This window comes from Artemia sp. Qi Xiang Cuo, chromosome 17 (assembly GCF_049724085.1).
Source record: "Artemia sp. Qi Xiang Cuo chromosome 17, ASM4972408v1, whole genome shotgun sequence".
In the NCBI taxonomy this organism is placed as follows: domain Eukaryota; kingdom Metazoa; phylum Arthropoda; class Branchiopoda; order Anostraca; family Artemiidae; genus Artemia; species Artemia sp. Qi Xiang Cuo.
In genome coordinates this window covers 47,656-71,885 of record NC_142810.1, presented here as the reverse complement: position 1 = coordinate 71,885, position 24,230 = coordinate 47,656, and the positions used below count along the sequence as shown (strand labels likewise).

The window sequence follows — 24,230 nt, the reverse complement described above, 5'->3', positions numbered from 1 at the left end:
ACAATTTTAGATCAGACTTCTGTTTGATAGGAAAAATCCACAAAAATCAATATCATAGCTATAACTTATCTAAAGTAGGATGTAAGCAATTAAATTCAGAAACTTTGTTTGACATTAAAAATTCTGGAATGTCAATCCTGGAACTATCAATTACGTCTTAGTCAAAATAGCCAATTCGTATATCCCTCGTCCAATAAGAACAACCGAATATACTTTTTGGCAACGCCTGAATGTAACCTTTGGCGAAATTGGAAAGTATAGTTAGTAGAACTTAGCAATTGTGCACCAGTTTTGAAATAGAGTTTGAGAGCAGTCTAATGTGAGTGAACTAATGATCTAGCTATTAACATTTGACAATTTGAGATCACTAGTAAACCTATGTTGCGTTACATATGCCTCAGTGTATAATCTTGTCAAAGTGTCCTAACAGTGAATTGAAGTGTAGATTATTTTGATATTCCTGAATCAACCTTGTATTGCAAATGTGAGTAATAATAAATACATTACTTTCTTAATTTTCTCTCTTCATGTTAGTATTTCTCAAGATAATTAGTCCTTTTGGCTCCATCCTCTCTCTAGGGAACCTGAATCCAAGTAGTCTGATTTCGACTTAGTATGGCCTTTAATATATGCTCCCCACTTGAACCACGGTTTTAATCCCCCGTCACACGAGTTTTCCCTCTCAAACTACGGTATAAAATCTACGTAACCCCACCAAAAGAATTAAATAAAACCCCCCATTAGATTTACTTCCCTAAAAAAAGCTTTTTTTTTAATTAATGTTATTTACCTTAATATTCGCTTCACAAGCACCCAAGAATCATACTGAGTAAATAAAAATTGACACTTCTTTTGCATCTGCTTAAACTTCAAAAGTCATGTAATTACCGACAAGTTTTCCAGGAAATAGGAACCGAAAAATAAACTTATCTTAAAACACGGACACTGAGTAAAAGAATTAGTAATGCATGTCATCAAAGTTTGCTATATTATCCTTAGTTTTTAACAGATTAAAAGGATATGATTGATATTATCAAAGTTCACAGAATGAACATTTTTTCCGTGAAATAGGGAACAGTTAATTTAGGAAGAAAAATGGGATGTATTCTATTCAGAGTGCCGAAAAATTTATTTTTTATAGAACCTTTTTGCTTTGAAGTTCCTGGCTGCGGGGATCTGTCAATTAAAACTTTGGAAACTGGCGAATCTCAAATAAGCCAGACAATTTTAAGGAGCCCAATCTGGCTTATTGATTCCTGACATCATTTTTTTTCAGATACCAACACGAAACTCTTTCAAACACGTCGTGGTAACGAGGGGTAGCCTAAGTAAGGAGTGACTTGGCTCAATAGTAACCAAAAACTAAATTGGATATCAAAAGATGCATCAAAAGAATTTAATTATTATGTTGATATATAAAATTCAACAAGATTACTATTGCCCATCAAAACCACAATCCTGGGCAAATTTGCCAAATTAAGAAAGGGAAGGAAACGCCTCTTAATAGTCAATAAATCTTAATTAAAATCACACTATCAGATTCAGCGTATAATATGATATAAGGGGAATCGTATCAAACCAAATTTCCTAGAAGATTGGCAGCCAGCTCATTCGAACGGAAATTAAAATTTAAAGATTTTTTTTTTAATTTACAGGGCAGCCCCCCTCATCTACGGAATATTTTTTTTAGTTTAAAATTTTAATATTGCTCCTTACTTTCGGTAAAAAAAATCCGTTTTTAGTTTAATATAGAATAAACACCATATCTCAGAGCTAATGTTCTCGACTGTGATAAACAACATAATCATGTCCTTACATGAGCGGATATAAAAGTTATTTAAAGAGAGGTTTACAATATCAAATTCAAATAAATAAATCTTTCTTATACAAAATTTATTAATGATAGGGAAGCATCTGTTTTTATGGTAGGGGGTGGGGGTGCAAAAATTTTTAAAAACACATCAAAAACATGTTATTATGGACTTTCATTAGGTTTTTACGAGTCGGATAAATATTTCAAATACCGTAACGTCCCTTGGATATAGCCTTGAATTTAAGGCATACAGGACGAAAGACACCCTTTCTAGGTTAATATCAGTTTAAGTACACAATGGTGTCAGTTCAAATAAATGTAGGGGAGAGGGGGCAAAATATTCCTTTCAAAACCTAAACTGGGGGGGGGGTAAGTTTCTCATTTTTTTAAACTTTCAAAAAAAATATAAACAAGATATTTTCAGTGGAAATTTCTTTTTAAAGAAAGCTTCCTCTAAAAAGCTTCATAGAAAAATAGCTCACGTTAACACTTTGCTTGTGAGTAAATACAGAATTTACAATTTAGTTTTCTTAAGTAAAACAAACGAATGGAATAAAATCATATTTTCTCTCATTAATCAATTATTTTTGTATTCCATAGATGGTGAGACAAGGGCGCCGGCAGAAAATTTTCCAGGGGAGGGGTGCAGACGCCAAAATAGCAGTGGTGGTTAGGAGACAGTTTAGGTGGTTTAGGGCACCAAACTACGACTTTACCTTGAAGAGGACGAATTTGCAATCAATTAAAATCCTGAGAAGCTAATTGATTTAAAAGTATTAACAACTATATTTTAGGCTTCCAGTTGCAAAAGAAGTAGTGCCACACAGTGTCAGTACTAGATTCAATAAAGTTAATTTGCTTTATTTCTAATGAAATTAGGGTACGTTTGGTGATCTCTAATAGCGTATCGGCTATAATGAGGGGGGGGGGGTGAGTCATTGTTTAGGTGGCGTAGGTTAGATTCCTACAAAAGTATATTTTAATGGATAAACTACTTACTCTTCATGAGGCTTCAGATAAATGTTGGAAGAGGTAGGGGGGGAGTAGGAATTAATTAAAATGTTTCTCTATACAGCTAGTATTTTACATTCCCATATCTACCAGAACAAAGGTGGAAAAGGCAAGGCGGTTCATCATCAGCCCTGCCATGAAATTTGTTTGGGGTGGTAAATACTGCTAGGAACTTAGATTTCAGCAATCTTAAATGGTAATATTTTTCTTTTTCTATTTATATAAGGTACTTCAATGTATTTTAAAAATGTATGTAATGTATTTATCTATAAGAAAATCCTATTGTAGAGGTTGTGATGACCCAAACAGTTCGTGGTACCGAACTATAAATAAATAGCAACGCGGTTCATTAATAACCAAAACTATAAAAACGGAATATTAACATCAATAGATATATCAAAAGAATTGGCTTATCATGTTGATTTTAAATATGTAAGTTCTTTTAAGTTTAGTGATATATATATGTATATATATATATATATATATATATATATATATATATATATATATATATATATATATATATATATATATATATATATATATATATATATATATATATATATATATATATATATATATATATATATATATGTATGTATGTATGTATGTATATATATATATATATATATATATATATATATATATATATATATATATATATATATATATATATATATATATATATATATATATATATATATATATATATATATATATATATATATATATATATATATATATATATATATATATATATATATATATATATATATATATATATATATATATATATATATATATATATATATATATATATATATATATATATATATATATATATATATATATATATATATATATATATATATATATATATATATATATATATATATATATATATATATATATATATATATATATATATATATATATATATATATATATATATATATATATATATATATATATATATAAATATAAACACCTTGAGCCTTGGTTATTCTTCTTTTAGCATCGTCACTAGTCCCACTGTCTTTACTAATAAAACTACCAAGGTAAGTGAAGCTGTCCAACTGATCAGTATTTTCGTTGCTCAACGAATATATATATATATATATATATATATATATATATATATATATATATATATATATATATATAATATATATATATATATATATATATATATATATATATATATATATATATATATATATATATATATATATATATATATATATATATATATATATATATATATATATATATATATATATATATATATATATATATATATATCTCCGTTTTGGAGTTGCTTCACACAGACAGAGAAGAAAAAGTTGGCATGATTTATTTTAATTATGCTAAGTATCTGCTTGGACTACAACCGTGGTCCAAACACCGGTATTTGATCAGTAGATTTGGATTGATTGACCCTGCCTTGGCAGGTCCTGCCAGAGTGGTGAGCTGTCATAAGCCGAGCATGACTCCTGGTTATCCTTGGGGAAAGCTTCAGCGATATGTGTGAGTTGCTTGTTCTATTTGAATTTCAATGTTGTGGACTCATTTCATTGTCTATATTTGTGTTAAACCATTTTTTTTTGTTTGTCTTTTTGCAATTTTTTAAATTTTTTACAATCTGCCGCCCATTGCATCTCTTACTGTTTTGGCAGGTAATAAATCTATATTATTATATTATATATATATATATATATATATATACACACACACAGAGATATATACACACATTCGCACACACGTATATTCGTGGGCGTATACACACACACACATGCACATACATGCATGTATACGGACACACACAGACTCATATCCCCACACTCACGCATTCACCCACACCCCCCCATACCCCCACACTTACATACCGAGACACATACACACACACTACACACACAGAGAGAGAGAGAGAGAGAGAGAGAGATATATATATATATATATATATATATATATATATATATATAGTATATATATATATATATATATATATATATATATATCCTAACCATAAATGATGATAATGGGTTTCAAGAGGTCCTCTCTAGAAGCTCTAAAAAAAGGAAAAAAATCTCACCAATTAAAAGCATTTCCCCTCTCCCTGCCCAAGATCCTCCCTCCAAAAACTTAGGAATTTACCTTAAAATTACTCCCACTACCCCCTTTGAAATAAAAATGATCACTGCAATAAGAGTTGCAATTTTTAAATTGCTAAAATCAATGTTCTCGCTTAACATTAACCGTGATGGATATCTGCTAATAGCTGTAGAAGATTAGAAATCAGCAGATACAATAATTATCCTAAAGTCCCTTCTGAATACTCCAATTATTGCATCTAATTGGATCCCAAAACAATCACCAACAAAAATAGTAGTTTATAAATGTTCCCCCAGAGATATCTACTCAGGAGTTAAAAGAAGGCCTCTCAGATAGGGCTGGAAACACAATCCCAGTTGAGGATGTTACCCAACTTGGAAAACCTAACTCTAATGGCCTAAAAACTAGTAGATCCTTCTTATTTACACTGAAGGATAAAATTGATATCCCAGAAAAATTATTCCTTTTTGGGCAAATCAAACCACACAAGGAATACAAACCTAAGCCTATTCAGTGTCAGAATTGTTTCAAACTGGGACACACGACAAACAAATGCAATGAAATTCTCCAAGAGTGTAGTAATTGTAAATCTTTCCATCCTAAAGAGCTGACAACTTGCAACAACACTCAGCCTACATGCATCAATTGCAAAGGCCCACATGAATCTACAAATAAATCATTATGCCCTGCATACAAGAAAAGAGCTCTAACACTCCAAATATCAACAGAGAAAGCCATCCCATACCCCTTTGCAGCAATGGAAGCAAATGCTGCCCAACAATACCAAATAAAGCCTGTAATGAAACCAACCAAAACCCCCAAGTCAATCGCCCCCAATGCATCAAGTACCCTTTATAAAACACCACTTTCTAATCTCCCTCGCTCAAAGCCGTCTCATAAAGAATCACCAAGCCAACAAGCCTCCTTGTCCCGTGGGATGAGGTAACCCTGTCCCCCCCTCCCAAGTAAAAATAAAACAGAAACACTCCCCGGAATCAATATCTTTACCACTAAACAGGATACACCACCAAAAATATATTCCCCAAATAAGGGTTTATTCATTATAAACTATAAGGCAGTTCAGGCCATGAACTTGCATCAACTACAGAAAACAAAAATTATTGCAGAATTGGCAAAAATCTACATCCCAGAGGATATGCTCATTCAAGCAAAAACAGATCTTGCTTTACTTTTAACAAAGCTGAACATTGATACACAGTCATATGAAGAATAAATCAACAACACAACATATATCAATACTCCAATGGAATGTAAGATCACTCACAGAAAATAAGCTAAATGAACTAATATCATTTATGAATAGTAATTCCATTAATATTGCTTGCCTCCAGGAAACTCATTTAACCCAAAATCAGCAAATTAAGTCTCCGGGATATACTATCCTGAGAAAGGATAGATCTTCAGAGAGAAAAGGAGGTGGGGTAGCTTTATTAGTTAATAATAATATAAAATTTTGCGGCATCAATTTTCCAGATTTTGCAAATGATGTTGATGTAATTGGTATCAGTGTTTGGCTGAATAATTTAAAAACCTACATAATAGATGCTAAATATAAATACTGGAATAATTTTGCAAATAATCTCTCCAGAGAAACGCATGAGCCAATTATACATAAAGTCATAAGCCACATCTGTGGGAAAAGACTTGCCCCAAACCACTCCTGTATGAGCTTTTACATAATAATACCCATTATGACAATGATAATGGAAAAGCTAACCTATTTGCAACTCTTTTTGTTAATAAGCTAACATCAAATAATCAAAACAAACTGTCCACAATTCCCATGAACCTAAGTTACAAACCACGCCCAGGATCCGAGTACATAACCAATCCATTTTCAATCCAGGAATTGAATAATGCAATACATTTTTTAGGACCAAAACTAGCAGCAGCTATGACAATATACACCCTACATGGATAAAGAATCTCACACATTCATACAAACAAGAACTGCTAAATTGTTATAATCACGGTTTGGCATCTTCTAGGTTCCCCAATATATGGAAATGTTCGTCCCTCCTACCAATCCTAAAGAAAAATAAACCAAAAGATAACCCTGAGTCTTATAGGCCCATAATGATTACACCTGTGATTGGGAAAATAATGGAGAAAATGATTTATCACAGACTCCTCTGGTTTGTTAAAAAAAATAATATGATCCCACACACTCAAACTGGATTCAGGAAATACCACTCCTCAACAGATGCTTTCGTATTGCTAACAAATGCAACAAACGAATATTTCTAAAAAAATAATATCATAGTCATCTCTTTCCTAGATTTTGAAAGGGCATATGACAATGTGAACCACCAAATCCTTTTAAATAAACTTGGAAACCATGGAGTACCCCCTAAGCTAGTATCTTTTATTAAATCCTTCATAGAAGTGCGAAGTTTCATTGTTTGTGTTGGTTCAGCCTATTCACCCGAAAAGATAATATCCAAAGGCCTACCTCAGGGAGCAGTCTTCAGTTGCCTCCTATTTGCTCTATATCTCTGGGACATGAACCTACCCCAAACAAATCTTCAATATGCTGATGATCTGGTGCTATGGTCATCTGGCAATACCTTTCAGATAGCACAGTCAAATCTGCAAAAGTCACTTTTCAAGTTTGAAAAATTCTCTCAACATTCAGATTTACCCATTGCACCCACCAAGTCAAAAATAATCCAATTTCACCGGAAGCGAAACCATGTTGATTCAAAACTAACTCCAAATAAAACAACTATTCCAGAGGATAATAATATTAATTACCTAGGTCTCATGCTTGACAAAAACTTAATTTCCACCTCCACATTTCAAACACAATAAAAAAATGCTATAGAAAAGCAAATATACTAAAAAGACTTCTTTCCACGCCCTGGGGTTGTAAAGAGAAAACCTTACTCCATTTTTATAAATTGCATATTAGACCCCGTATTGACTATGGTCTCATCGTATATGGTGCATGTGCAAAGATCCAGATGAAAAAATTTAAACAACACAAAATGGTATAATACGTCTCATATTTGGTTTTAGGAAACGCACAAGCACCAAGTTTCAGCTTATGGAGAGTGGATTAACAACAATAAGGGAGAGACGTAGCATTCTCTTGATAATACATCTTACAAAAATTGAATCAAATAGCTCACACGCATTACATAATTGGTTAAGAAATCCAGCCATCTATAGAGGTATTGCAGATGAGTATGCCAATATTCAAAAGAAGTTCCCTGTACCAGCAAAGTCTATTGCACCTACTTTCCCCCAATCCCCTCCATGGAATTGGTCATTTCCCATAATAAATACTGAATTTTCAAAATGGAATAAAGAGTTAACCCCCATTGCTTTTGTTCAGAAAAAATTTGCAGAACTTAATACAATTACCTATAAAAATCACTTCCAAATATTTGTTGATGGGTCAAAAATGAATGAGAAGGTTGCAAGTGGTGTTTTCCTTCCTCACCTGAAAATGGCAATGGGCGAGAGATTATTTAATAATTTATCAATAATGTCTGCTGAGTTAAATGCCATAATCATGGCATTAGAACACCTTAAGCAAAACCAACCTTTGATTGAAAATTCGAATAATATTATCATCTATTCCGACTCTTTATCAAGCCTCGAGTTACTGGCCTCAGCTCCTCAATATAAGTTGGACATTGACACTTATCATTGTCTCAGTATTATTGATAATCTTGCTTCAAGTGGCATAAAAACTTACTTTCAGTACATTCCTAGCCACTCTGGCATAAGTGGTGATCATCAGGTTGATGAAATAGCAAAAAATGCTATAAATATTGACCAGCCAAGTGGGAGACCAATCCCAATTAGAGATATTTACCGATGGAGGCTATCAGATATTAATTTTAATAAGATTAATCCTTTCCCCCTTTCCCAATAAGTATCTTTCTAAAATTTATCATAGAATTCGTTCTGGAATAAATGGACTAAATTTCCTTGCATTCCCATATAAGCTTTCTAATTCAAGTGGTTCAATTCCCCTGTCCCCTCTTTGCAGGCATTGTAATATGAATAATGAAACAATTGACCATTGCCTATTTGAATGTAATATGCTGACGTCTGCACAACATACCTTGCTTTGTAAACTGTTAAAATACTTCAAACACCACAAAATCCCACTATCAGCCAAGAGTCTAGCCAACTATACCTGCACACAGAGCATAGAAATCGACATCTATCATCTTATATTGGAACTCCTAGAGTCGAAAGATCTGCTGAAAGATATCTGAATATATCTAATAAATATGAGGCAATAAAGCCAGTAGCTCTGTAGCCCACAGAGTGAAGCAAAAGGAAAAGGGCTAAATAGTTTTACTGAAAAGCCCGCCTGCTGTTAAATAGAAGAAGAAAGAATATTGGAAGCTACAGAGATGACAAGTGGTCAAATATGGCTCTGAAGTATGGGCACTCCAAAAAGCGGAAGAAAATTTGCTAGATGTTTTCCAGAGAAATTGCATACAGATTGTTCTGGGTACCCGGCTGACAGACCGTATTTCAAACATTAGGCTGTACGAAAAGTGTGGTTCAATCCTACTTTCTAGGGCTACAATGAGAGAAATGATGAAATGGCCAGGGCAGGTTCTGCGGATGAAGGAAGACATATTGCCAAAGATTGTCCTTTCCGGCACAACCGTCTAAGGATAAATAGAAAGCAGGTCACCCGCGGTTGGGGTGGGAAGATGTCATAAAGAAAGACTTAAAGGAAATGAGAACTTCCTGGGAGGGTGTAAAGAGGGAGGATTTAAATCGATTGGGATGGAAGAGGAGCTTGCGCAGCTTTGTTTGTCTCGGTGCTACGGTGAGTTGTTAGCAGTAGTAGTATCCTTTCGGCCTTGTGAGGCCCTTGTTGAGAGGTTTTCGCTCTGGTTAGTTTTAGAGATGTGGTTGAACTCAGAAAGTTCGTAATTTGGCCATGACAATCGGTGACTTCATACTTTCCATTACATTTTGTAATTTTTGTTACATTTCCGAAACAGCGTTTTGAGTATTGATTTACAAAAATAATTTTTTTTATTGGTACAGATTTTTTTTAAAATTAGGTATCGAGACTGGTCCCCATAGCAGTCTCCAGAAACAACTTACTCTTTGCCAAAAACTGGGTTATACGCCCTAAGTGTAATGCCTTAGAAACGGCGGTCAGTACGCTCTGAAGGCGTTATGACCTTAGTATTTAGTCTGTACCCTGCAAAGGCGTTAAGTACTTAGCAATGACGGTCAGTACGCAGGGCTGGATTTACTAATAGGTCTGGGCCTGGGGGCGCATAATACCAGGGGGCACAATAATTTTCACTGAGTGATCTTTTTCTTAACAAAAACTGGACTGATGCGATTTATCATCGAATTGCCAGGTGCACTCTGCTGCCGCGCTGCCTGTTCACAGAAAAGTGATTTTAAAACAACACAGGAATTCCGTGGCCACTTATAAACTGTCAAGCGTCTTTCAAGTATGGCAGCTGAGAGGTCGGTATCACCTCTCTCTTTCATTACTTTTAGCTCCTCAGTTGCGTTCTGTTCAGTGCTTCCACTGCCCCCAAGTTTTCAGGGATGTCCCTGTAAATCTCGTAACAACGGAGCAACGAAAACACTTGGGTCTAGAAGCGTCAAAGCTTTATATCCGACCCTGCCGGTACAATCCAAAAGGCGTTATGACCTAAGAAATGATAGTCTGTACGCTTCCAAAGGCGATTAGAACTTAGTAATAAATGTCTGGACGCTCCAAATTGATATAACCTCGTCAATGATGGTCTACATGTTCCAATGCTCTATAGCCTTTGTGATGACGGTCTGTACACCCTGGGTGCTATAATTTAAAAGGAAGTTTCGCCCTGGGTGCTAACTATATTCCATCTTTAGTCAAAGACTAATAAAAGAAATCAAATGATTTATTCCAAGCTTGGATAATCCTATAACTGCTTTACTATATATGTATATATATATATATATATATATATATATATATATATATATATATATATATATATATATATATATATATATATATATATATATATATATATATATATATATATATATATATATTTATACATGAGTTTGAGTAGACTTTTTTTTAGGGATATTATTAATCAAGATTAATTGATTCTATCCTTCTAATATACGAACAAATTTTTGAAATTCAGAATGAAGTCTAAAGAATTTCCTTGAATCTTGTGTATAGGTTTAACTCAAGCTACCACAGAATAAACTTTATTTAGTTTATATTTACGAAAGGAATGTTGATTGTCATATAGACCGGTTTTCCAGAATTTTTTGGTTTGTTAATCTTGCCTTGTTTATCACAAAACGAAAAAAGCTTTGGTAAATATATTATCTATACATACATAATTGCTGAAACAAATTGGAGGAACAAAAGATGTATTTAATGTACTTATTTGACAGACAAACAAAACGATATGACTTGAAATCGATAACCTTTAAAGTGGGAAATCTTTTCTTTTTTTTTCTATAATGAGAAAACTCAAAGCTTTTTTAGGTTTAAAGGTTAATATATTTCTATGATGGGCCTTAATTCTCTATTCCGCCAATAACAGTGAATGAATTTTTAATACTACCTTTGAATAAATAATCTTGGATTTTAATAGATATTGAAAAAATTCGTAGTATAAATCAGCAAATCAGTGATTTTTCAATATTTTTCTTGGCATAAAATTCAAAATAAAATTTGTATGTCAAAATAACAGATTTTATTGCAAAATTCAGGATGCTTTTTACTTCATCACGAGACTTCTAGAAGGAGAAGGAGGCATCAAGCCATATTGAACCAGTAGTTTGATACACAGGACTTCAAAGCTAACAGAGAATAAAACCTGAATAATTTAGCTGAAGCAAATTTGAGGAACAAAATATGTATTTATTTGACGGAAATACATACAAAATTACTTAAAATCAATTGGCTTTGAAAGCGGAAAGGTTAGGTTTTTTTTTACACAGATGTAAAAGCTCAGAAGGGGGGGGGGGAGGGTAGGGCCTATCAGTTTTAAGAAGGGTCATAAAGCTCTAGTCCGCTTATGACTAATTGAAAATTTATTGATTGTATAGAAAGACAAAAATATTAATCTTGAATTTTGATATTTCTCAAGAGGGGAGGCCAACTGATTTTGCTTGGATATGTCAAGAGGAAAAACATTTCTTTACAGTCACATTAAATTGCTCGAATAGGCAGACTATGCCGGACAATTCAAATAAACAAATAAATATATTTAAATGCAACAGTGTATGTGGCATTTCGAATATATTTTTCCAACACTTGATATGCGAGGGGGACGGTTTCAGCACTCTCAAATCCTCTAATGAAACGAGTTTACCTGTAAGCAAACGGCTCCCAATATGACAGAGTATTTCTCATTTTTTTTCAAACTTATCTTGAGCAGCAATGCTTTTCTTTGAATATATCTCCGTATTTCTTTATTGTCCAGATGATCCTGAACATTCAAATCTTAATTCAATTTATAAGGACGACGGATTATGAATTGGTAAATCAAGAAATTCCAAATTTTTCAATATTAATCTTGGCAAAATACTAAAGTTTCTTAATATTCAGGTTGCATTTTTCAACACAAAACCTCTGAAGGGGGGAGGGATATTCAACCATATTGAAGTAGCAGTTTAATATTGAGAATTCTAAAACAACCAAACTAGATAACCTGCAAAATTTGGTTTGCTTCCCCCATGTTGGGGGAAGATTGAATGTATTTATTCGACGAAAAAAATAACAAAACACTCGCAAAAACTAACAACAAATTCATGCAAATTAGCAACATAACAAAACAACATTGTTTATGTCAGCTATCAACTTATTTTTTTTTCCATTACTAGTACAAATTTATGGACTTAATTCAGCTTATAATAAGCAATCTAAAATTTAAACAGAAGTTTTGAATGTGTTCAAAACCATGGCTAATTAGAGTAAAGCCAAGACAGATAGTTACTCCGAGAGGCAAAGCTGGCATAACTTTTTCGAAGTTGTACAGAAATGAGTAATTTCACTTGTTTATGATAGACTATTATCCATCTTAGGGCAGAACTAGCGTAGACAGACATAGGGTAAGGGTAACTCAAATAGTATATCAGTTTTGTGAGCCATTTCAAACCAACTTGACACTAAAAAGATGATTCAAAGATAAAATGAAATTTTACTTAGAACCCAACAAGAACTCGAAGAAAAGAGTATTGAGCGGCTAGCTGAGACACAATTGAGGCGTTGGCTTTCATCTTTTCAGAAGATCAGCACAGCCAGTCATGGAATGGAGATCCGCGACGGGAGTTTGAACTAGTTTCCACTTCAATTCCACATGTATTGCATCATTTAGGTCCAAGAAACAGCATCAATAATTTTGCATTTTTGAACATTTATTTGAACTTATGGATCTGTTTGGGGACTTTGTGTGCATCCATTATTGCACATGCATTTTTGAACAGCCACTATAGTTTCGACTTAGCGTTAAGTGACATCTATATTTACCCTGTAATGAGGAAGTGGCTTGGAGACAATCTTTCTATAGCAAGGATTAGTACAAAGAAACCGTCAAAACTCTTTTCAAATCATTTGCAGCGTCATTTTATAAAGAAAGTATCACGAAGCTTGTTAACAAAAATGAAAAATGCCTCAATCGAAAAGGCGATTGTCTAGAGAAATGACCCTGATTGTAGATCACTTTTGGTAATAAAATACATTTTATATTCACCCCTCTTTCCTTTATCGGCAGTTTGAACGGTAGTTTGCGTTCAGATGAAGCTTTGTAGTAAAAAATTTTGTTGTCAAGCTAAGAAAAACATTTTTTTGTGCTTAAAAAAGTGACCTGGGATTCACTAAAACGTTACGTTAGGTGATCTGGCATCTGAAATAATAAATTTACTAAAATAATAATTCCTGCTAAAATGATTTTCTAAACTTAAAAGATTTAGTAATATAGTAACTAGTCTCACCAAAGATAATTTGGTGACAAAGGGATTTCATAATTGCTCTTGGTTCTTCCTTCAGATTTTTTAAAGACTCAGTTCAACTTAGCTTAGCCTGACTTCCTTGTGAATAAGATGACAAAAGTTTACCATGCACTTCAAACTGAACTGTCTCATGTCTGACTTTTGTCTTTACATCCTTCCTTCCTCGTAGTATGGATGAAGTGAAATTCGATGATGTAACAAGACTCGAGTGTTGTAAACAATAATTACAGTGGGACACAGATAGTCGAATATAAAGTCGAATTAATTCACTGCACAATCCACTTACGCCGTCTTAAGGAGTGTTTTCGTTGAGGCCATTTTGAGGTTTCTTAAATTTTTCTTGGAGCAAGAAACTGCTTAGTGTTTTAAATGAATACGAAAACAACACCGAAAGAAAATTATCAAAAGAACAAATTTTTAAGTAAGAGAAAAATATGAAAAATTGACAATTATAATATGGCTCGTACACTGAGTAATTTCACAATATAATTGACTATTGACACTTTACTTTGATAGGACGCCAATTTTTTCTGTGGTTTTCAAGCTATTGGAAAATAAAGCTTTTTGACGTTTTTGAACCTAATTTACTTACAAACTAATACTTTTCATTTCTTTCTTTTTTTTTTGCGCTAAGGTAAGAACCACAGGACCTTGTTTTTTGTTAAATGGTTGGATACTTCAAAATCCTGATAGTCATGCTTTTTGAACACTGAAGAATTCTATTTGAGTTGAAATTATCCATTTAAATAGATATTTTTACCAGGCACTAGAAATTAGAAGGCAAAATAGGCACTAGGAAAGAAGAAAATCGGCGCTGGCTCTTCTGTGGTTTTACCAATGCAAGAGTTCTCAGATAAAGATCGAGCCTCACTTGTCAAAGAATCAAAAAGACCAGAGAATTTTTACTGATACATAGAGCGAAGCGTTAGTTCAGATCAAAGAATTAGCTTGCATGGAACAGCTTTAACAATTCGACGTCTATCTCAGCTTCTGTTTACAAAAATCACTATTCCATCCGAGGTTTTTATTGTAAACTATTAAATATCAGACCTCTTCTTAGAATGGGTTGTTAGGTGATATTTCAGATTAGGCTTATCTGGGAATTCTTTCTTGTATAAATTACATTTGAATAGTTTCTCACCTGTATGAAGTCTTTGATGCCTATTCAAATGGCTTGATGAGAGAAAGCATTTCTTACATATCTCACATTCAAATGGCCTCTCGCCTGTGTGCACAATTTGGTGCCTGTTCAAGTGGCTTGATCTAGAAAAGGATTTCTTACACATCTCACACTCAAATGGCCTCTCACGTGTATGTACTATTTGATGCTCTTTCAAATTACTTGGTGAAGGAAAGCATTTCTTGCATATTTCACATTTAAATGGGCTCTCACCTGTATGCATTATTTGATGCTCCTTCAAATTGTTTGATTCAGAAAAGCATTTCTTAGAAATCTCACATTTAAATGGCCTCTCACCTGTATGCACAATTTGATGCGTTTTCAAATGGCTTGATTGAGAAAAGCATTTTTTACATGTCTCACATTCAAATAGCCTCTCACCTGTATGAAGTCTTTGATGGATATTCAAATAGCTTAACAAAGAAAAGCATTTTTTACATAACTCACATTCAAATGGCTTCTCACCTGTATGCACAATTTGATGCCTGTTCAAGTTGCGTGATGAAGAAAAGCATTTCTTACATAGATCGCATTTATATATATTTTTTTCTGTGTGTATACTTTTATGCCTCTTTAATTTTCTATGCTTTTTGCAGTCCAACCGACAGTCCAAGAATCTTTTCTTATCGTCCAAACCTTTTTCTTCCGATTCTGATTTAGATGAATTTGAGTAGCCGCTAGTGGAAGGGTTTTGTGAAACGACTAGTGATTCATTCATCTGCAGGGCTAGTTCCGACATGTTTGGTGAAATGTGACCTTGTAACACTAGATGTTGTCTCATATCATCAATACATTCTCTTAAACAAATGGCACATTTCCTTGTCACTCCCATTTGGTGTTCCATGAAATGAACAACAAAATTACTGTAATTACGACATACTACAGGGCAGACATCACACTCTATTGGTGAAAGCTCTTCACAGCCAGTGTCAATGTGAAGATCTAGAATCAAAAGGGATTTCTCGGCTTTTCCACAGGAGCCGCAACGCCAGATTCCAACTGTTAATTCTTCAATAGCCTTCTCTGCCAGTTTTTTCACCATAACGATCGGTTTAGGGCCTAAGAGTATTGGATGACTCACATCATCAGACCTGCACACAGTAGAATGCATCATCCCTGTAGTAAAAGACAAAATATTGAATTAATTTTTTTTACTAAAATTAATAAAATAAAAATAACAAAAAAATTGGTATTTCAACACTTGAAGTTCGACCAATATATCGGGCAGCCGATATTATCAGATCAATATAGGGGTCAGTGTCATTATCAGATATCGTGAAATAAATATAGGATATCATCCGATTTTTTTTTCTTTTCTATGTCCACAACTTGAAGATGGTACCAGATTTCCTCGTGTAGTTTTTGTTTATCCAGCAATGGGGACAGAGCCACCAGCGACTGTGTTGGAGATAGCAGCAGAGGTGAGTTAAATGAAGTCAAAGTAAATCTTTTGTCAATACACACCTGATGCAGCAATGTTCACAATGTATGGTAAGTTCAAAAACACACAACTTCTACCAAAACAACTAAAAAGAATACAACAAATCATACATTTCTGTTTAATGAATGTTCACTTGTATGGGTGAAAGCTCCACGATTCAATCGATTGCAACCATGATAACTAGTCAGGGGAGCAGCTAAGGGGGAAGGGTTCAAAGGTGTCAGCACCACGTGCCGAAATCTTGAAAAATGTAACTATTTACATTGGAAATTTAGCTTGTGTCTTCATTAGTCAGCATTCTGGAGGATTCTGTCGACACATTCTTTATGTCCCCCCTAGAAACTTAAAACCCTAGCCGCACCCTTGTATCCAAACGAAACAGAGTAGGCAAATAAAGTATGATTGACTGCCTGTTAGAAAACATTCTTGCAACTTCAACAATTGAGGAAAAAGAGTCAGGAGATAATATTGATCCGCAACTGGTAAGGTACATGAGTGAGGCTGTCATTGGCTGGGAAAAAATGTGTCTCTAAGATTGGTAACGAAATACCAGCACTCGTTTCAAGATACTGGAACAACTTGCTGCGTAGTATCATAAGGCATAAGGGGGAGAGAAGGGGGAGGGTAAGTTACAAGAAAGACTTACAAATGCAACTTATATAGAAAGGTTTCAATAAATTATTTTCTTGTTAAGCTTTCGCCATTCTATACATCTATCTTTCTACATATCATTCAAGAATAGTTTTGTATGATTTAAGTAAAAAGCTAATATTAATTGAACGACCAAATGTATACTCCATAGGTATACCTAAGCATAAATAGGCAATGGGGTGAGGGGAGTCAGTTATAAGAAAGACTTACAAATGTGATATATATAATTTTCTGAGTCTACTAGAGTACTACTACTACTACTAACAACTTACCGCATCACCAAGCCCTCTGAGGCCAACACAGCTAAGCAGGCTCTTCCTTAATCTCAATCTATTCAAAGCCTCCCTCTTTACACCCTCATACGAAGTTCTCGTTTACTTTAAATTTTTCTCTACGAGTTTGTATGACAGTTTTACTTAAAAAATACAAGTTTGAAAGAGTTATTACCATAGGTATGCAATAACTCTGAAAATGAACGATCAGTGATTTGGCTTACGCCCCCCCCTCCCCCATCCTTTCCTAAAACTCTGCGTTCAATTGGGATAAAATCGACGAAAGAGAGCACAATAACTGCCATAAGAGCTTTTAGCCTCAGATGAGCTCAATATGGGAGCAATAGCATGAACCACATTTGAATTTTATCCTTCTTTACTTTATTTTCTCTTTTATCTGTCATTTCAATTTTGCCTTTTTGTCGTCTTTGTATTCACTTAAACCAGTCTACATTTTCGTCCAATAGTTGTCACTAAAAGAGTCTTCAACTACTCCAAACAAAAATGGCTTCAACTATTCCTGTTCAGAAATAGAATTAGAATATACTTAAGTGATAATTAAATTTAGCTACAACCTTGGATATCACTATTTCTAATAGACACATCAGCTCCAAAAACTGAGTACAGAATTCTAAAATTGTTTTATTGTGGCCGTCAGCTTTAATAACCCTTTTGTCCCCCCCCCCCCGTGACCCCATCCCCCGTGTTGGTAAGATAAAGCAACAAATCACAGCTATCTATTGAAAAAGAATAAGTACAATTCTTACTTCAACCTGACGCCGCCAGATATAAGAGGGGTTTTAGGCTCCGTTAAAAAAAAAAACAATTATCTATCATTTCAAGCTACCGATCTGTAAAATATGTATACAATTAAAGAGATGTTTTGATTTCGACTTGACATTATACTTAAGGCATTTCGAGGTATTATTTCCCAAAATTCAAAAAAATGGCTTGTATAATAAAAATTTTTAGTTCAATTAAACTTTAAAAAAAAAAATACTATTTTTTAATAATTGTTATATAAATCATCTTCACGAGACAGCTGAATCTCAGAGATAAATAGTCTTTCGGTAAAGATGGTTTAGTTGAACACCAATAGCACTTAAAAATTAGTACTGATAATTATTATTTTAATTATAATATATTACTATAACTACAATATAATATAATTATGACAATTATAATATATAATTATTATTGATAAACTGATAATACCAAACAAGAGGGATCTTTCTCACATTTTAAAAAGTCCTGAAAAAAAAAATCCCTGCTAGAAAAAAAAGTGCCAGACAAGCTAGTCATTAAGTTTAGTGTAATAATTAATGTACTTTCAAATTTAGTTTTATTTGTGTTTAATCTTTTGTCTTATTCGAAGTTTTCCTCTTAAGCTGCATCATGTTTGGGAAAAAATTGGAGTTAGACAGAAAAAAATTCAAAAAAATCACCAAAGTAAAAAACAAACTCCATCTCCGCTTTGCTAGTGTAACTCTCTAGTAACTGAAAAAGAAAGTTATTAGATTAATGTTGAGAGGCTGAAGACCCACTTTTAGTCTTGCACTGTTTCAGTACTGTGCGTTCAAATTCCTTTGATGCACTTGCATATGAGCCGAAATGTAAACTAAGCCTGAATATACACTTTTGGGAATACTATATAATAACCTACTTGAATGAAAAAAATACTTTCGGCAATGCTATTTAAATAATAAAAATGTGAAGAACGTTTGTTAGGTAGGAAAAAACTTTCAGAAATTATCTTTAATCAGCCTGAATTTTAAAGTACCACTGATAATTCCAAATATACCTTCGTCATTTCTATCCAGTTCCTGTGAGTCTGACTCAGATACTATATTCAATGAAATACCCAAAGGTTGATTTTGATGCTCAGATGACAGAATATGACTAGAAGTTTCTCTCATTGTTTCAGTATCAATTGTTGAAGCAGCTTCAGCTTCTAAAAAATAAACAAATTGACAAATAAAAGATCAAACAACAATAACAATGTCTGAATAATTCACCCAGAAAGAAAGAAAGCGACAGAGAATACAAATACCAGTCTACAAACTTGGAAAACTAGACGTAAAAAGAGGGTCGGACCAAATTTAAGAGTGATAAACTTAATTGTTACGACACTGATTTCACAAATTTAGTTTTATTCTCAGATTTTCATATCCAGTAGTTAGTAAAAATGTGAAAATTGAAACTTGGAATAATACGACGTTAGAAAATAACTATCATATCGACATTTTGACAGAGAAATTCAGACGATTCGAATTGGACTTATTAGGAGTTTCAGAAACTCATATCACAGGGGTAGGAAACATGAGATTAGGAGATATAGAATTTATTTACTCAGGCTGGAAAGATGGGGTACATAGACAGGGAGTAGAGCTCATGAAGAATAAGGAAGCTGCTAAGTCTTATTTAGGCTGGGAAGATATTAATAATAGAATACTAATCACTCATTTTATAAATATAAAATTCAGGGTATCAGTTGTAGTAGTACATGCCCCTGTAGAGCCGAAGAATTGTTCACTAATAAACCAAAAAATTGGTATTTTGAGGTTAAAAAGCTGTCTGGCAGGAAGCTTGAACAGCTTAACTTCAATCTACCCGAGTCCCCTGATATTAATGTCAATAATCTAAATAAATTCCGTGCTTCTATTGTCCAGGGCCTTCCAGCATTGTCAGACCAATTACCTACAGGAGCCCTTTCAATTTCTTTACCCACTGTTTCCCCGTCTGAGATATAAAGAAGAATTAAAAAACTAAGAAAGACAAGTATTTGTCCTTTGGATATCCCCTTTCCTCTTATTAGTGCCTTCAGTGATATCTTTTTAAAGCCCTTGTCTTTCCTGTTTAACGAGATTACCGAGTCTAGGCGAATTTCAACAATTTGGAAACAGGGTTTTATAACCCCTTTGAAAAAGAAAACAGAAAGCCTGGTTTTGAAGGCGTTCGTCCTATTACTCTTCCTCCTATTTTCTCGAAACTTTATGAAGGATTCCTTGCAGATTGGCTAAAGGAAAAAATCCTACCCCTTACTGACCTGAGGCAATTTGGGAGCCTCAAATCCATCTCTGCTTCCCACTACCTCGTTTCTCTTATCGACCACATCGAGAAAATCCTCAAAAACCCTAATTCCTGGCTAAATTTTAATTTCCATCGACCTTCAGAAAGCATTTGATCTTGTTAACCATAATATTTTAATTGAAAAACTTGTCAGTAAGTTCAATATTGATCCCTTACTGGTGAAATTGGTTGCCTCCTTAACAAATATATCGCAGCTTGTCAAATACCAGAATCATTATTCAAATCCTCTCCCTGTTCACAATGGCATACCCCAAGGTACTCTCCTAGGTCCCCTCCTTTTTTCAGTCATGGTCAACAGCCTCGCAAAGGAATTGCCTGACCGATGGAAATTCGTTGATGACCTAACGGTTGTTGAAGCTTCAGAAATTTAATAAGCGACCCTATGAGTATCCTCAATGAAATTGGAGACGAGGCCTAGGACTTAGACATGACAGTAAACCCCTCTAAGTCCATGAAAATGCCGATTTCTTTCCTCAAATCCTCGCCCTGTTTTCTTAATCCTATCCCTCCTGAAATTTCTGTATCCTCATTTAAACTACTTGGCGTCACGATTTCTTCAAATTTGAAGTGGGATATCCACGTTAAAGACATGATCCATAGAACTAATGTGTCTATCGCCCTCCTTAAGCTCCTAAATAAATTCAGCGTCCCTCTTCCCACTCCTTAAGGATTTACACGTCTTTTGTCCGGCTGCGTCTTGAATATATTTGTCCAGTTTGGCACCCTGGTATATCTCGCGAAGAATCAGAAAAAATTGAATCAATCCAAAAAAGAGCCTTGCGAATAATTTTCAAAGAAGCCAAGGTGCCATACTCTCTCTTCCTAAAAAAACTAGTCTGGAAACCCTTGAGCGAAGGAGGGTTTCGTTGTGCCTCCGTTTTGCAAAAAATGCAAGAATCCCTATTTTGTCCCCGATTCGTTGCGTTACTTCCAGATACGAAAGAACTTTTGTCCCCTTCATTACAGAAAAAAATGAATAAAATATCCCACTAATTTCTTTCTTTTTTTTCTCCCTTTTTTTTATTAGATGATGGTGCCGCACAGGTTCGTGCACTCATTTGCTTGTCCCTTCTCTTTTTTTTTTAGTTCCCCCTGTAATTCTTATATATTTTATATGTCGTTCTCTTTGTTTTGTTGCTTATTTATTTATTTTACTTTTCAACAATATTGTTGACTTCGTGTAGTTGAATTATTAATTTATAATTTTTAAAAGGGGCACACTTTTTTAGTGCCCCTTTTAATTTATATGTATTTATGTCTCGTTCTTGTTTGTATTTATTCGCTTATTCCCCCCCCCCCTTTTTATGTGTTTTTAATTCTTTTTCTGATTTGGATTTATGTAAGTTTAGTTTGACCAGTTTTTATCTTTTTAACTTTTTTAATTGACTTTTTACTGTGTAATTATTGACTTTTCAATGGTTGTTCTTTATAAATTTTCTTTTTGGTTGTTGTTTTTTTGCATTTTTGCCAGTTTTAGTGCAATCATCAATATTGTCGACTCCGATGTCCAAATTCGGCCCTTTGTGGGCTTGTGATAGAGATTTTTTTGAAATAAAATAAATATCTTATCTTATCTAGAGCCAACTGATACAGATACTAGTGACTCAGATGAATTTTATACACAGATATAGAAGCAAATAGTCAGAATCCCAGGAAGAAATATGGTGATTTTATTAGAAGCAACACCCCAATTGGTAGAGATAGGGATATATGGTATCCTAGCCTACATAAATTTGGTTTAGGAAAAGAAAACAGTAATGGCTACAGACTGCTCCAATTTTTTAGGAATACCAATCTAGTTATAACCGATACAGCATTTGGTCATAAAATGGCCCATAAGTTAACTAGGTATCAGACGATGATAAGCCAGCTAACCTTATTGATTATGTTATTGTAAACCGAAGACTGGCAGAATCAATACAAATTAGGCTACTATGGTATATAAGAGTGCTGTTATTGATGTTGCAAGTAAAGATCACGATTTAGTAGTGTCTAGGGTTAATTGAACGCTGAAATTTCGGAAAGATATCTACCTTCCGGGAAGCTATGACGTTGATAAGGTCCAGGATGAGAATTTGAGGGAAAACTTTCCAGGAACCGTTGAATGACAATTGACAATGGAGATTTGACAATGGAGATATGACAATGGAGAAGATGGATGGAATAATTTTAGGAACATAATTTGTGAAGTTGCTTATGGTGTCTTAGGTAAAAAAGTTAGGAACACTACTAAGAATATCAGTGATAAGGCTTTATGTCCAAAAGAGAAGAGAAGGGGCTTGCACACGTATTGTCTGAGTGAAAGATCATATGAAAATAAGAGGAATATAAAAGTTGAGAAAGCATTAAAATATTAACTAAGGAGGTGTGAAGTGGAGACCATGGATAAAATTGTCGAGGATCTAGAAGATGCAGCTAGATGGAATAATAGAAAATGATTGTCCTGGCATATTAATAAATTGAGAGGGAGTACTTAATACGTACTTATCCCAGTTAAAGATAGGAACGGGGCCCCAATAAGTAATAAGAAAAGAATGAAAGAGATATGGGCTGAATATTTTGAGAATTTGCTAAGCCGGGATAGAGTTACAGGAAAATATATAGAGGAAAATGAAAAAGTTTGTGACCCCTTGCATGTGAAGGGAGATTTATTTTGTTAGGAAGAATTAGTGACGGTACTGAAAGAATTAAAAAGTAATAAGGCCCCAGGTGCAGGTAGTGTGGTAAATGAGTTTCTGAAATATGGCGGCTTTAAGATTATAAATAAATTATTAAATATTATGAATATGATTTTTGAAGAACGGGAAGTACCTAGCAATTTTAGGAAAACCCTAATTAAACCTCTGTAAAAGAAAGATGATAAGAGGGAGTATAGTAATTATCGAGGCATTAACTTTGTCTCTGTAGGTAGCAGATTACTTTGTATGACCGTACTTATTAGACTAAAAGATGCTATAGATAAAGTTAAAAAAAAGAGCAATGCAGTTTTAGTTAGGGTAGAGGATGTGTCAACCAAATTTTCACTCTTTGGCTAATAATTGAGAAGTGCCTGAGTTTTCAAACACCTTTAGTCCTTAGTTTTATAGATTATGAGCAGGCGCTTGATTCAACTGATAGAAGAACTTAAGCTAAGGTCATATTCTTGAATGGTATACCAGACAAATACATTAAAGTGAGTAGTGCTATGTACGAGAATAACACTGCTGCGGTTAAGGTAGGATATAAGGTTCGTAGCAGGTTTCGTATTAAATCAGTAGTTAGGCACGGTTGTGTTCTATCCCCCTTTATATGAATATTTGGATGGACTTTGAGTTAAGGAGCACAGGAAAGGCAATTGGAGAACACAGAATCGAATGAGGAAGAAAACCGTTCCTGGACTTAGTTTGTGCTGATGATTTAAGCATCCTAGATGAATCTGTAAGCAAAATAAATGAGCTTTTAGAGGTTTTGCAAGTTCAGGGTATTAGAATAGGTTTGAAAATTAATGTTAAGAAGACTGAGATACTAAGGCTTGGAATAAGTGAAGATGAAAAGTTGACGATGGATAACGAAAAAATCAATCATCTGGACAGCTTTACTTACTTTGGTAGTAATATTAGTAAAGATGGTGGGAGCAGTGAAGACGTTAAAAATAGAATAGCCAAGGGTTTGGGTGTTTTTTCACAGTTGAAAAAA

The 24,230-nt window shown here is 33.9% G+C and overlaps 2 protein-coding genes across 2 annotated transcripts in view; both read right to left on the bottom strand.

The window, feature by feature from the left end:
• The window catches only part of LOC148941759 (uncharacterized), a 497,279-nt gene extending 477,816 nt beyond the window's left edge, over positions 1-19,463 (bottom strand). The window contains exon 1 of the mRNA XM_089103749.1: positions 19,267-19,463. Within this exon, the coding sequence (XP_088959875.1) occupies positions 19,267-19,381 (115 nt within the window). The 5' untranslated portion in view covers positions 19,382-19,463. The remainder of the gene's footprint in view (positions 1-19,266) is intronic.
• Positions 14,959-18,134, bottom strand: LOC148941760 (uncharacterized). The gene is made up of 2 exons (XM_089103438.1): positions 17,466-18,134; positions 14,959-16,217 (listed from the first exon to the last, which is right to left on the bottom strand). The coding sequence occupies exon 2, from the start codon at positions 16,213-16,215 to the stop codon at positions 14,959-14,961; it is 1,257 nt and encodes a 418-aa protein (XP_088959564.1). The 5' UTR covers positions 16,216-16,217; positions 17,466-18,134.
• Positions 19,464-24,230: the final 4,767 nt, after the last annotated feature.